This window comes from Gopherus flavomarginatus, chromosome 3 (genome assembly GCF_025201925.1).
Source record: "Gopherus flavomarginatus isolate rGopFla2 chromosome 3, rGopFla2.mat.asm, whole genome shotgun sequence".
In the NCBI taxonomy this organism is placed as follows: domain Eukaryota; kingdom Metazoa; phylum Chordata; order Testudines; family Testudinidae; genus Gopherus; species Gopherus flavomarginatus.
Window position 1 is genome coordinate 239,493,700 of NC_066619.1, and position 13,704 is coordinate 239,507,403.

A 13,704-nucleotide genomic window follows, 5' to 3' on the forward strand; every position below is an offset into this window, starting at 1 on the left:
AGCAAGTCACGCAATCTCTTACTTCCTCAGCTGCCCATCTCTAAGAGGAGAATAATACTTCCCTACTTCACAGGGTGTTGTGCATTAAAGATTGTGAGACATTCAGATACTACTGTAATGGGGACAATATAAGTACCTAATAAGCAATAATATATAAATATGCATGTTATCACAAAATACCTTTAGCATCTCAAAAACAATGTGAATATGGATTTAGGACAGGAATTGAAAAATACATGGTGACTGGAAATAGAATATTCTTAAAGAACAGAATTTAAAATATCTTAATTTATAGTGCTCCCCTTTATACATAGCAGGGTATTTTCTCATTTCTAATGAAGTGACTATATATATATATACACTGAAAGTACAAAGAGGAATACAAGTAGAAGGAATCTGGATAGAGATGAGGAGGAAGACAGGTGTGTATAAGACGCCGATTATTTTGTTTTTTAAAAAATCTGACATTGCTCATTTCCCAACTGTACGTCAGAGACTTCTCCAAATTAGTCATGTACTTTAGTCTATGTTTATCTAAAGGAGACTGAAAGAAAGGTAATCTGATGTTCCTCAACCAGTTCTCTCCTCTGTATGCAGCCATATGAATTTATTCTGAAAAGCTAAATCATACAAAACTCCATCTGGTTTCAGAAGAGTTACTTAGGTTAGCACAACCTATTTGGTCAGCCTAAAAACCTTTCATTGGAATTAGATGTGATTTTGTTTTGGGTAGTCATGTTGGAACCTGAGTTTCACACGCTCACCTACTCAGTGATGTGAAACCTATACTCATCGGTTCAGCAGGCAAACTATGATAGCCCTGGCACATGATGTGCATAACTTACAGTAGTGAAGGGACAAGGAAGAAGCTGGGGTATTGTTTTGTTTTTTTTTTAATTTCAACAAAAATTTCCAACCTTGTTTTTGTGATGATGGGAAAACACTGAGTTTGTCAGATAATAGGTATTGAGGATTGACAAAGGATCAAGAACACTTGCTGGAAAGTGTTGGCTTGTAGTTTGCAAGCAAAATGAGGGGTCAAAACTATTCCCACTACTTGGCTGTCCTGTGAGTATTGCAAAGCATTGACTAGCTACGTTGTTCAAGCTAAGCACAGAACTATATTTGCCGTTTTGTCCCGTCATATCTCTGTGCTATACGCTAAATCTGGGTAATACTGTGACAGAGTAATTAGGAAACCTTCTACAAAGCCTGGGGTATTAGTCAAACTAAATCCTAGGTATGGAAAGTTTCGTAATCAGTTTCTCACAGTTTACTCATAACCAAAGAAACCCCAACAAGTTAAGTAAAACCAAACCAACCCAGTTAAAAGAAGGAATCATACCTTCCTCAGGCCTGCTAGTTCTGCTCTTTCTAGCCATTTCATCTGCTTCAAGTTCTCTATTCATAGCAGACTTACTCACTTATTTACCCAGCTACTCTCCCATGTGTTCAGAGTATGGTACAGGTGCTGTAATAAACAGGCCTAATTGTCCTGTTTTACATCAGCATAACTCCAATGAAATCAAGTAACTCGCACCCATGTAAAAATGAAGTGGTGAATCAGGCACAATGTCACTAGCAGATGGTCCCCTAGCTGGTTCAGAATCTGACAACAGAAAAACAGTGTGAGATGACGGTTTCAATGAACTTAAGCAAATTAAATGCCAAGGATCTAAAAAAGCTTACAGCCATGGGGGAGGGATAGCTCAGTGGTTTGAGCATTAGCCTACTAAACCCAGGGTTGTGAGCTCAGTCTTTGAGAGGAGCCACTTAGAGATCGGGGGCAAAACTGAGGATTGGTCCTGCTTTGAGCAGGGGGTTGGACTAGATGACCCGAGGTCCCTTTCTGATATTCTATGATTCCACCAATAGAAGATGGTCCCATAAAAGATATTACCTCACCTACCTTGCATCCCATATTCTGGGACCAATGCAGCTACACGACCACTGCAAAGGTCTTTATGCACCTTTCACTTACTCAAGTGTATATCAGGAGTTATTTCTCTTAAATTAGTGGTCTAAATGAGATAAATCATGCCTCACGTATGTGCATGGCATTTAAGAATGATAAACATGTTAACTTTCCAACAAGGACATTCAACATCCTAGACACAGCATGCTGCCATACAAAGATAGGTAGGCTCAAGAGCAGATTTACATTTACATTTCTGTTCTTCTGGTTACAAGGTTTTGAGTCTAAAAGATGTGATGCTTAAGTACCACAATTTCAATTTAAAAGAAAAACTAACATTTTTCTTGAATGCTGCCCTCCAGGGTTGTGAACACCAGTGCTAACCTTTAAAATCTTGCTTTCTTAGGATAAGTAAAAAGGTGGATCCAAAATAAAAGGTGGATGTAAGAATGTGTCAGGGCTCTGATCTGTGTAGCATTTAGGTTAGATTCAGGTGTGGTAATGGGACTAGGCAAAGAAAAACACACACACCAAAACTGCACTCTCTGCTCAACTTCAGGACTCATCTCAGAATATTGCAGTTACTTTACAAAGAGGAAATAAACTAGAAAAGCCAACTACTAGCAAACTCTTTTCTAATATTCATTTTATTGCTGTAGAAATTTTAGTTTTTATAAAAACACTCAGATCACAGGACACAGACATTGAGGCTGGTTGCAGATCTGAGCAGCTGTACCAGAGTATAGCATGCAGTTGCTTCTGCACAGTTCCATAAATAGCTAATTATGCTCAAAAAGCCAAGGTCAGAGCAATCAAGTAAAATTATTCACATCATTTTTGTCAGTACCTGGAGGTTGAGCAAAAATGTACAATGCATGGCTCCTAACAGAAACTAATGACTGAAAAGTCTAAATTACATCTGCAACATACATAAGGAAATGAGATAATTACAAGGAAATATTTTGACTTAAGGAGCAAGAGTTTTCCAAATATTTAGTATGAGGTCTGATCTGATCATGCAGTAGTAAAGGACACTGAATTATAAAGAAGCTCAATGAATAAAATTTAACTTCTATGCAACTGAAGTATCAACTGTATACTGTGCCTACTCGCCCAAACATCTTACCCAAATTTTAAGGAAACAGGCTAAATTCAGACAAAATGTAATTCCCAAAAAAAAGAATACCTTTACAATAATGAGGTATGCTGGATGAATGTGTAATCAGCACTCAAGTTCACATGCATTTCTGAAGTCAAGATGTTTAGCAGTGCGATTATAGGAACAGATTGACTTGTGCCAAATTTTCTCTACAGTAATTTGTTTCAATAGATGTCCGACCAGGTGCAATCTTTTACGTAAGTTCTCCATCTCAGTGAGGTTCTTAGTAACTGAGGAAAGAATTCCTATAGGACTAGCTACAGATTAATTTATATTTTCTAAAAAGTAGCGATGCCTAAATTGCTGCAGTCTTATTTAGGCACAAAAGCACTTGTATTTGCAATAATTTTTTGCACTATTACATTACACAATGACTTGAGGTGGGTAGGAGTTTAAACACTGCAGCTTCATTTTATACAGAAGCCTACTGGTCAGTGACTTCACTATAGTGACAAAGATATTCATCATATAGAAACACAAGCTCACTGTTCAGAGAGTTTGATATGGTCACATTTTAAGACTTCTCCCAAATGCAGGATGTGAAAGTATGAGGGCATTAGGTGATTTATTGGTGTGTTCACTTTTAAATGACATTAAAAAACAGACTCGCCTCCAAAAACTGTCACATCAACCACCACAGTTCATGAGATTTTTAATCCATTTGATTACATCCTAAATGGGCCATGTTTGCATTCATGAACTGACTACGTGAATTTAAACAAATTATGTGTACTGGGTATATCTGGAGTGTGGAAAAGAATACTGTCCAAAATGTACTGCATATGTCCATATGCCAATTGCTATCTGTAACAGACTACAAGTTATGCTGTGGTAACATCTTATAGTAGCTATGCATACAGCTAGGATTGACTAAAATTCATAAATATCTCTCTGCTTTCAGTAGGTCTATTTTATGGGGGAAAACCAGGTACAATTCTCTGTTAATGCTTTTTTGTTTGTTTAACATTCTGTATGACTAAGTATTTTTTCCTTAAAATAATTCTGGCTAAGACGCAAACAGATACTTTCACCAATTAGCAATACAGCATAGTAATATTGTCTTGGAAACTTAGGACTTATTTGTGAGACAATGCACTGAATATATCAGAGGGAAATGTATAGACAATTTTATACAAACGAGTGAGATCAGTGTAAAAACTGGAATTTATAACCATTAGCAGAAATGCCAGCAGCTCATAATGTTCACAATATATACATACACACATTTCTGAAAGTTAATTATGCAACTGTTGGTGCCAGTCTGCTTATAAAGGAAATGCTATTGAGGCACAGTCTTCTTACAAAAAGAGGGCATGAAGGCTTCATTATTAGGTGTTCAACAACGATCCTCAGCTCTGTGAAAAGAGTCCTGAAAATTAAAAAAAAAAAATCAAATTAGAAATATAATTTACATCACAGCTGTGTTGATCACCAGTTATTAAACCTCAAAACAGTCTTCAATTCAATTATTCAAGAATCTTATATTAGACCCAAAGTAGCTAGAAAGCATCTGAGGACAACGAGTGTAATACATATGTGACAGACAAATGTTCAGTGTGGACCCGAGAATTCTTGCCCCTGAAATTCTTCAGGTTTTTAATCACTTTTGCAAGCTACTTCAAACTTAAAAGGCAGCCTCAGACAAAAAGGGAACATCATGAAAGAAAGATGATAGTTTTTTGCAAAGGGAGAAAGGTGGTAGTAATGGTGTAGAAGATGCAAGCAACAGAGCAAAGAGACATCAAGAAAGGAAGAGAGACAAGCCCATGTTCTAGAACCCCTTCCTCTCCTCCAGGAAGAAAGACTGCATGGCAACACTCTCACAACAGAAACAATTCAGAATATCCTATAAGTACCAGTGAAATCCCAGTTCCTCTCTTCAGGGCACATATAATTAAGCAAATGAATCAAATTAAATGCTGCACTGCTTTAAAGGATTTTTTAAGATGTCAAGGATTGAAATGCTTTCCTGGATTTCTGTTGAAAGACTTCAATAGTAAAATGGAATGATTGATTTCTTGTATTATACTGTACTTTTGACGTTTTGGCTCTCTAGTCTGTGGCCACAAAACTTGTCCTGGAACTGAGGAGCTTCACTTCACAAAAAGCTTATCTAAAAACAGTCGTGAGAAAACTTCTCACGATGTATTACTTGCATAACTACAATTTAGTGAGGGAGAAGAGCAACCTCCCATATATGGTGCTGTTTGGAAAATGTAATTTTGAATAAGGGTTTTTTTTTTAAGCCCAGTTAAATATGAATTACATTTCCAGCATGTAACATTTTAGCATACTATTGTACATAAGTTTTAATACATTATTAATTCTCAAATCAATGTAATGCTTACCGGCAATATGGATTTCTACGGGAGGAATAACGCAGTGTAAGAAATCTATAGTAAATGAAAGGCTGAAGCAAACTCCCTTGGCCACTGAAAGGAAAGGAAAAAGATTGTTCTGAGTTTTGTCATCACAAACTCAATATGTTTTGCAATTAGAAATAAGGCAACTACATATATTTTATATATTGAGGACAGTCAGATGATCATGTTTGTTTGAGAATCCAGGTTTGACAACAAAAAGCAATAAGATATCTACAAACACCAGCATATTCATATCCACTAAGGCTGAAAGTTATAAAATAAAAAGCAACAACTGCATGCTACACCACAATTGAAATTTTAAAAACGAAAGAAATGCAGCATTACTGTTCTCATATTAAAATTAGCATTTATAAAGTGCTTTATGTGCCCAATTTTCAAGACAAACACAGAAGTGGATGCAAATGCCTGTGTAAAAGCTAAAATCCCAGCTACCTGCAATGAGCTTTACATAGGCTCCATACCTGTACCCATGTAGAACTAACTGCAAGATTGAGGCATTGGGTAGGAAATGTTCAAGTATGGAAGTAAATATATTAGAAAATGTTTCTGTAATTCTTACCTAAGAAGCATAAAAACTGTAGCTGGCATCAGGAAGATTTCATTGCAAGCAATAAATTTTAGAATATTTTGTTGATTAGCATTTAGTTTCTCTAAAAGACTTCTCAGGAAAGGCAGACTATTCAAACCTCTTGCCTTTAGAAAGGGAAAACAAAGTTAGAGTCACTTAGGTTGTCCAGTTCCGTTCTTGCTCTAGTTTTAACTCAAACGACTGTCAGCCATACTAATTTCAGCAACTTTTGAGACCCTACCTAGTTACTTCAAAACTAATAAGATTCTGGGATCCTCTAAAGGATACTTTAAATATAGGGCTTTTGTAGAAAAGAGAAGCATTGCAGAAAAATACCCCACATTTACATACTTCCCAAACAGTTAATCCCAACATTTTCTATGAAAGGCAAGTAAGCATCTTCCACTTTCCAGCATTATCCATAAGACATATGGAGAAAATATGTGATTTTGGGAAAAGTAAAAATCCAGTTTTAGCCTTTTTCACTTTAGTTACAGATGCCATAGCAATGGCCAATAGCTTTATTCTGATCACTAGAACAAAATATGTACCTGTAGCATATGGAAAATTTAATTTAAAAGAAAAGATTCCAAAGGAGAGTGTGTGTATTATATAAAACAAAACAACATAGTGAGCTTCTTTAAATATTGTTTTGCTTTCCAACTTTATTTTAAGCACTTTGCTGTTTCACCTACTGAAACAGCACTTGTCTAAGTGCAGCTGGAAGGGGGTCCAGAGGCAACCCACCATAATCTGTTGCAATGCAGTCAGTTATCTCAAGTATTTCTGCATAGTAGGCAAACATGGAAGTCATTTGCTTCCACATGGATAGTAACTGGAGAGAAAAAGAGAGCACAAAGCTTAAGTAGGATTAACATATTCTAAAGTACCGGTATTGAAGCAACACAAGCTGGCTAGCAAGATGAGCATCTCAAACTAAGAGGAGACTTGTCTACAAACATTGTGTCTGTGTGTCAGGAGGTTAGACCATCCAACTATATTTATTATGCAAAAATTAAATTGATTGGTTCTCAACTTTACCATATTGTGACCCCACATTGGAACACAAAAGCGTTTCAAGACCACTCTCCCATCTAGCCATAAAGAAAGAAAGGATAATCGCAACCCTTTGAAATGTGTTTACAACCCCTAGATACAAGCCATTTTACGTCAAAAAGTACTGAGCAATATATTGCACCATACTTACATCAATAACTTTCTTTGTATATGTGGCAGCATGAAGCAATGAGAACAGCAGAACTGGGAAAATACTCACTGAAGCAAGCAATAAGGAAAATTATAGGCCAGAAAATATTTTAGTACATTTATTCTGTACGATGAATATATGCCAGCATATCTACATAATACAGTTGTTATAGCATGAAGTATAGCATTATCCTTAGCAAGAAGTTTTCAAAATCAGTGACAGCTATTCAGAGCTCAGAGATATGTATGTGTATAGCAGTTCCCTCTGTAGCTATGTTTTCTTTTGAAAAAATAACATTAAAGAAGAGGAGTTCGTAATCAGCTAGCAGCCTCTTTTGTGATATTCTGAAACGACTTAACAGACCTAGTTGTAATTGTGAGACAGACATCACACACAGCTGTATTACTGTTGACCCAGACACTTCTTGATGTGTTTGGTTCCATCAAGGATTTTAGGCAAGTCACTTAATCGCCTCTGTCATGGTACAATTCCCCACTCTGAACCTTAGCGTCCAACAGATGGGGTACCAGCATGAATTCCTCTAAGCTCAATTACCAGCTTAGGACCTGTAGCGCTGCCACCAACCAGGAATTCCAGTGCCTGGTACACTCTGGTCCTCCCAAAACCTTGCCCAGGGAACCCCAAGACCCAGACCCTCTGGATCTTAACACAAGGAAAGAAAACCCTTTCCCCTACCGTTGCCTCTCCCAGGCTTCCCCTCCCTGGGTTACCCTGGAAGATCACTGTGATTCAAACTCCTTGTATCTTTAAACAGAGAGGACAATTCACCTTCCTCCCTCCTTCTCTTTCCTCCTCCCAGACTCTTCCTGAAAGAGAAAGTAATCCTGACACAGAGAGAAATTAGCCTCTCTCTCCCCCTTCCCTCCTTTCTCCCCACCAATTCCCTGGTGAATCCAGACCCAGTCCCCTGGGGACTGACCAGAATAAAAAAACAATCAGGTTCTTAAACAAGAAAAGCTTTGAATTAAAGAAAGAAAAACCAGTAAAAATTATCTTTGTAAATTTAAAAAAAATGGAATAGGTACAGGGTCTTTCAGCTATAGACACTGGGAATACCCTCCCAGCCTAAGTATACAAGTACAAATTAAAATCTTTTCAGCAAAATACCAATTTGAACTCCTTTCAGCCAAATACACATTTGAACTTCTTCCAACCAAATACACATTTGCAAATAAAGAAAACAACCATAAGTCTAACTCGCTTTATCTACCTAGTACTCACTAGTCTGAACTTATAAGAGCCTGTATTGGAGAGAAACCTGGTTGCACGTCTGATCCCTCTGAGCCCCCAGAGTGAACAACCACCAAATTCTAACAGCACACACAGAAACTTCCCTCCCTCAAGATTTGAAAGTATCCTGTCTCCTGATTGGTCCTCTGGTCAGGTGACAGCCAGGCTTACTGAACTTCTTAACCCTTTACAGTCAAAGAGATATAAAGTACTTCTGTGCTATTAACTTTTCTTATCTGTTTATGACAGCCTCATACCTTGGCTCTTCATCCGCAAAGTGGGAATAATAAACCTTCCTTCCTTTCACCCTTTCTTGTCTATCTAGATCGTAAACTTTGTCTAGCATAATGTGGTTCTGCTCTCAGCTGAGACCTCGAGGCACTACAGTAATAGAAAAAAAAGTTATCAGCCAAAGTCAGCAAATGGAGTTTACATTTTTCTTCCTGAGATGAGTCAATGGAATGAATTTGGGAAGATATCTAGTGCATTGTCACCATAACAAGAAACTTTTTATGACCAACCTTTACAACAGACAGTGAAATGTAACAGGTGTAAGGGGCATAAACTGAATTCCACAAAGCTCTCTTGTTCCTAAGAGTACTTGAGACTGATTACTACTGCCTGGCATCTCTACTCTCTAGAAGTGAACTTGAATGTAGAAGTAGAGCATAATATATTCCAGGGCCACTTTCTGGTATTATGTCATGTCACAGTGTGCATTCAAAACCTCATTCTGAAGCCAAGGTCACAGAACTGCAAATTAAAGTCCTCTCTATAACTGACCAAGTGACTGGCACTGAAGTGAAGGAAAGGGGGCTTATCTTAGTGTGAACTGACTGCTCAGACTGATGAGTCTGAAGTGTTAACAGAAAATGGACAGTGCACACACAGATTAAAGGTGTTAAAGAAAGTTATTCAAAAGCTAGTCTGTACTGTCAAAGTATCATAATCCTGACGTATACTACTTAATGATCAGGACCTTTTTTCTTCCCCATAAAAAAGTTTACTCCAGTATATACTTGACTCTACGAGCTACTACAGTATTAACTGGCAACAGTGAAAGCATGAAATCCCTAAAGAATGGTTTATAATGCTGTTTTAGACAAAGAATGGCATCACACTTCCTATTAACATACTATACTTCACAGTCCCCCACCACCACACACACAGCTTCTACCGGTTCAAGATGGCAAAGTCAGATGTCTCTGCTGCCAGGCACATCGTAGTACAGTGAAACAATAAATAAAATAGGTAAACCTGAAGAAGGAAGATAACCACTTCCTAAATTCCTGTTGCTTGTAATCAAGCTGAAAGCTACTATTTCAACAGCTAAAATTCTCATTAATACAGTGAAAATAAACTTATCTAAGGAGAAGCCTCAATAGCTCAAATCAATAGTTTAGAAGTGGGGTACCAAATCAGATATAATTCACATCTAGCTCACGGTGGTAGTGACAGATCTTACCATCCGATGACTGTGAGTTTGTTGTATCACTGCCATAGTTCCCGAGTCTCCACAAGAAAAAACAAAAAACACAATTGCCTAGAAGTAGAGACTGAAATGTACTTTCACTGTATGAGTGGTCCCTCCAGATAAGGGCCACATGCCATGTGGGAGAGATTCGCTATATTGACTATCCTTAAGGCTAAGTTTTTGTCACAGATATTTTTAGTAAAAGGCAATAAACAAAAATTCACAGAAGCCCGTGACCTGTCTCTGATTTTCACTAAAGATACCCCTGACAAAATGGGGAGGCGGGTTTGGCACCCACTGCTGCTGGGGCTCTGGGGTCCCCCACTGCTGCAGTGAGAGTGAGAGCTCTAGGGTCTCCCTGCACGTGGGCTGAGCAGCCCGTGACATAATCATAGCCTTAACTATGCTGTATGTTCTATGGATAGCAGCCGCACTTTGGTTTTAAATCAATTTCTCATATCATAATGAAGGCTGCTGTGGAAGAGAATTAAGTGTCACAATCCTCACTCATGGAGTAATGTTTAAGGTAATAATAACATGTCAAAGAGTACATAGATAAAGGATACTTGTAACAGGATAAGAATTAACGAAGATGAGAGAATACAAAAGGTAGTGGCAGCTGTCCTCCAACAAAGCCTGGGCCAGGAATGCCCTGCTTAGCTGGAAATGTGGTAACCTTTGGTGTAGTCGAAGAGCACTGGTAAGCGCATTTGCTAGCAAGGCACGTTGATAAAAGCTAGCTGCTTCATGCAACCTGTAAATTATCAGAGGAGAGGTTACCATACAAACCATCCTCCCTTGAGGATTGCATCATAACTGCACAATACTTGAAGCTATTTCTACTATTACAGCCAAGACAACGATTAGTATTAATTTGTTTTTTAAAAAAAAAGTCTTTTGTATTTACATAACATTGCTGATGTGCATAGCACTCAACATTACAGAACTACTGAAAGCATTATTTCACAGGAATACAGGGGAAAAAAAAAAAGCAGTCTTCCTAGTCAGTTCCAAGGAAACAGAAAAAGATTTTAAGAACCAAGTTAGATACTTCATTAAAATTATTTTTAAAAACTTAAATTCTCAAGCTGTTCTGGTGAAGTGCGAGTAAAAGTTAAAACCTAGACAAGCTAAAACAAATAATCTGCACTCATTTCTTTACGACCTATGTAATCTTTGGGAAATTGAAAGCTTGCATAAGCATAAAGTAAAACTTAGTTACTTTGTAACACTCAAACAACTGAAAATAGTACAATACATACCCTAGAAGGGGCAGAACAAATAAAGCTGAACAGTAGACTGTGAACAATCGGGAAAGCCACATTGCTGTGTCCAACTTATTAGTCATCAGAAATTGCTATATTGAAAAGAAAAAACAAACAAAACCCCCACAAGTTGGTGTCTAAACATTTAGTTACATCCAAGCCGGACATTCTTTCCTATTTTCAGTAATGCATAGTTTATCAGGAGACTTTATTTATATGCCAATACGAAATTAGCTGCGACTGGCCTATCAAGTTTATTTTTCTATTTATATTGTAACTCAGTATAGAGCCAGTCTTGCAATAAGATCTGATCATATGATTTCTTAGCCCAACTGACTCTCCCAGGTCTCTGTATGGATGCAAGCATCCACTTTCTTGGCTATGACTGAAGTCTACACTTCCCATCTCTAGGGCCAGGTGCTCAGCCCAGGACTCTAAAGGCAGAAATGAGGGGAAGAACCTCTCTATTCTGAGACCAGTTGGGGATGGTCTAAATTATACCAGCAGGAGCAGTCTCCTTAGAAGCATTTGACTGAGCAGAGATCGCTGGATCACTGCCATTTTGTGCTCTATCCACACACCTTCCTACCCTAAATGTGCTCAGTGTGCCAAAAGTGCTGGAAACAGGTAGTGTGAAACCAACTTTATGCCACTCATGGATTCCTATACATGAGGGGAAACCCCAAATGCCTCATTTAGGGCAGCCTTCTAGTTGGAAAAGCCTGGGGCAAAGATCTGGCCTGAATACCTCTGAAGAAGTTTGAAGATTAGTTCCCACCTCCATGCACTTGTTTTATTTTGGATATATTGTAGCTTATGCAGATATGAGCTGGGACCAACAACTGTGAAATAAGTATTGACTATTAAAAATTACAGGCGTCTTTATTTTATGATCTGTTCACTTATTTGTAGGTAATGGTTGCAATATACGTGTAACGTGTTTTAATTAAGAGATTTTCAAAAAAGCATTTACAATGTGGTTTGTGATAAGAATTTTGTTTCAATTTCAAATTACACTTTAATTAAGAGTTCATTCAAATTTAGACATTCCCTGCAATGTCATGCACTAAAACAGAGACAGAGTTTGTGAACCAGAAAGTGAAACTTTCTTATTTTTCCTCTTAAAACTGATTGAAGCTTACAAAATGAACAATTAAAACAAATGGTCAAATTAGATATTCATTTTTCTTTTTCACCAATATGAAGTTTTAATAATACATGTGGTGTGCATATGGGTCATGTGTGCATCTGCTGTCTTACCTATCAGTGATGTTGCGGGAATGGCAATTTTAAACTATATAAGAGGACATTAACACAATGAGATGGAACAGCGATACTGTAAGAAAGAAGTTGACCCAAAGCCAAGACTAAATAGCTTGTCCACAGTAGGAAATAAAGCATGTTTTTACAACCTTAATGAAGACAGTGCAAATTATAGTTTTGAACATGTTAGTAAATCAAGGTGAGAGAATTTGAACCTTCACCAACTAACATATTCAAAACTACAGCTTGCCCTGTCTAGCACAGGATTTTCAAACATGTTTAAAATGTGATAGCTAGCACCTCCCTAGTCGTTTCTTGGCAGGGACACTGACTGGCAGAGGCCTCAGGGATTCTGGTATATTGGAATATGATGGTTATGGAAAGCTTGGAAACAATTAGCAGAACAGCTGGGGAGAGCAAGAGACAGAAGCAGAACAGCCCGAAGAGGGTGGTGGAGGAAGGATGTGCAAGAAAGGGAAATGCTGAGGTTAAGGAATAGGCCCAGCAGCTCAAAGAGAGGCATACTTGAAAGCAGAGAGGGAGTCTTTGTCCGTACAGCGCCGGGCACTGTGGGGCCCTGGGGCACTAGAACCAGTGATACCCCAAGTGGGGGCAGATCTGGGGGGAGAATTCAGCTCGATACTGCAGGGCACGGAAGGGACGGTGCGCCCGCCTGGGACAGGGCCGCCGGGGCCTCTCCTTACCACCGCTCCGCCGCCGGCGCCACCCTGCATGGGCCCGTTCTGCGCTGTATCCGCCATGGCCGGCCGCTCGGGACACGCTCTGCGAGGAGAGAAAAGAGCATGAGCCGGGGATGGAGCCGCACAGCGAAAGGAGCCCCAGGGGCCTGGCCCCGCCGCGCCAGGGGGCACCTACCAGGCTGACCCGACACCCGGCAGCAACGGGGGCGACAACCTGACAGGCGAGGCGGCCCCGACCCGGATGCAGCAGAGAGTCAATTCCGGGTTCGGCGCTGGGGCATGCTGGGTAACGTAGGCAGCGCCTAAAGAGCCGCCCCCTAGTGCTCTGACGCTAGCGGAGCCGCCCCGCCCAGCGGGCCAGGCGCTGTGTGCGGTGAGCTAAGGAACCCTTGCAGGCGGAAGTACGCCTGTAGGGGGCTCTGATGCACGCTGACCTTGTGACCCCCTCCCCCCGGGCCCAGAACGTGTCATTGCCCGTAACAAGTCAGTGACATCATACTGGGGCCCTCTCTTCACC

General features: G+C 39.3%; 1 protein-coding gene across 2 annotated transcripts; it reads right to left on the minus strand.

Annotated features, from left to right (window-relative positions):
• Window positions 1–2,544: 2,544 nt before the first annotated feature.
• On the minus strand, window positions 2,545–13,453 carry TMEM33 (transmembrane protein 33). 2 transcript variants are annotated; one of them, XM_050948049.1, is made up of 8 exons: window positions 13,363–13,453; window positions 13,191–13,269; window positions 11,221–11,315; window positions 10,525–10,712; window positions 7,234–7,301; window positions 6,018–6,151; window positions 5,423–5,506; window positions 2,545–4,443 (listed from the first exon to the last, which is right to left on the minus strand). In XM_050948049.1, exons 2-8 carry the CDS (start codon window positions 13,245–13,247, stop codon window positions 4,314–4,316), a joined length of 756 nt encoding a protein of 251 aa, XP_050804006.1. In that variant the 5' UTR covers window positions 13,248–13,269; window positions 13,363–13,453; the 3' UTR covers window positions 2,545–4,313. The 2 variants fall into 2 exon arrangements, with proteins under 2 accessions (XP_050804006.1, XP_050804007.1); XM_050948050.1 differs by lacking the exons at window positions 13,191–13,269; window positions 13,363–13,453 and adding an exon at window positions 13,012–13,170.
• Between the last annotated feature and the right edge of the window lie 251 nt (window positions 13,454–13,704).

Coding starts and splice junctions, on each gene's coding strand:
- TMEM33 (XM_050948049.1), bottom strand. CDS start 13,247: ATGGCGGATACAGCGCAGAACGGGCCCATGCAGGGTGGCGCCGGCGGC. Junction 11,316..13,190: donor GCGCCGGCGGCGGAGCGGTG/GTAAGGAGAGGC, acceptor TTTTCAATATAG/CAATTTCTGATGACTAATAA. Junction 4,444..5,422: donor CGTAGAAATCCATATTGCCG/GTAAGCATTACA, acceptor TTTAATTTTCAG/GACTCTTTTCACAGAGCTGA.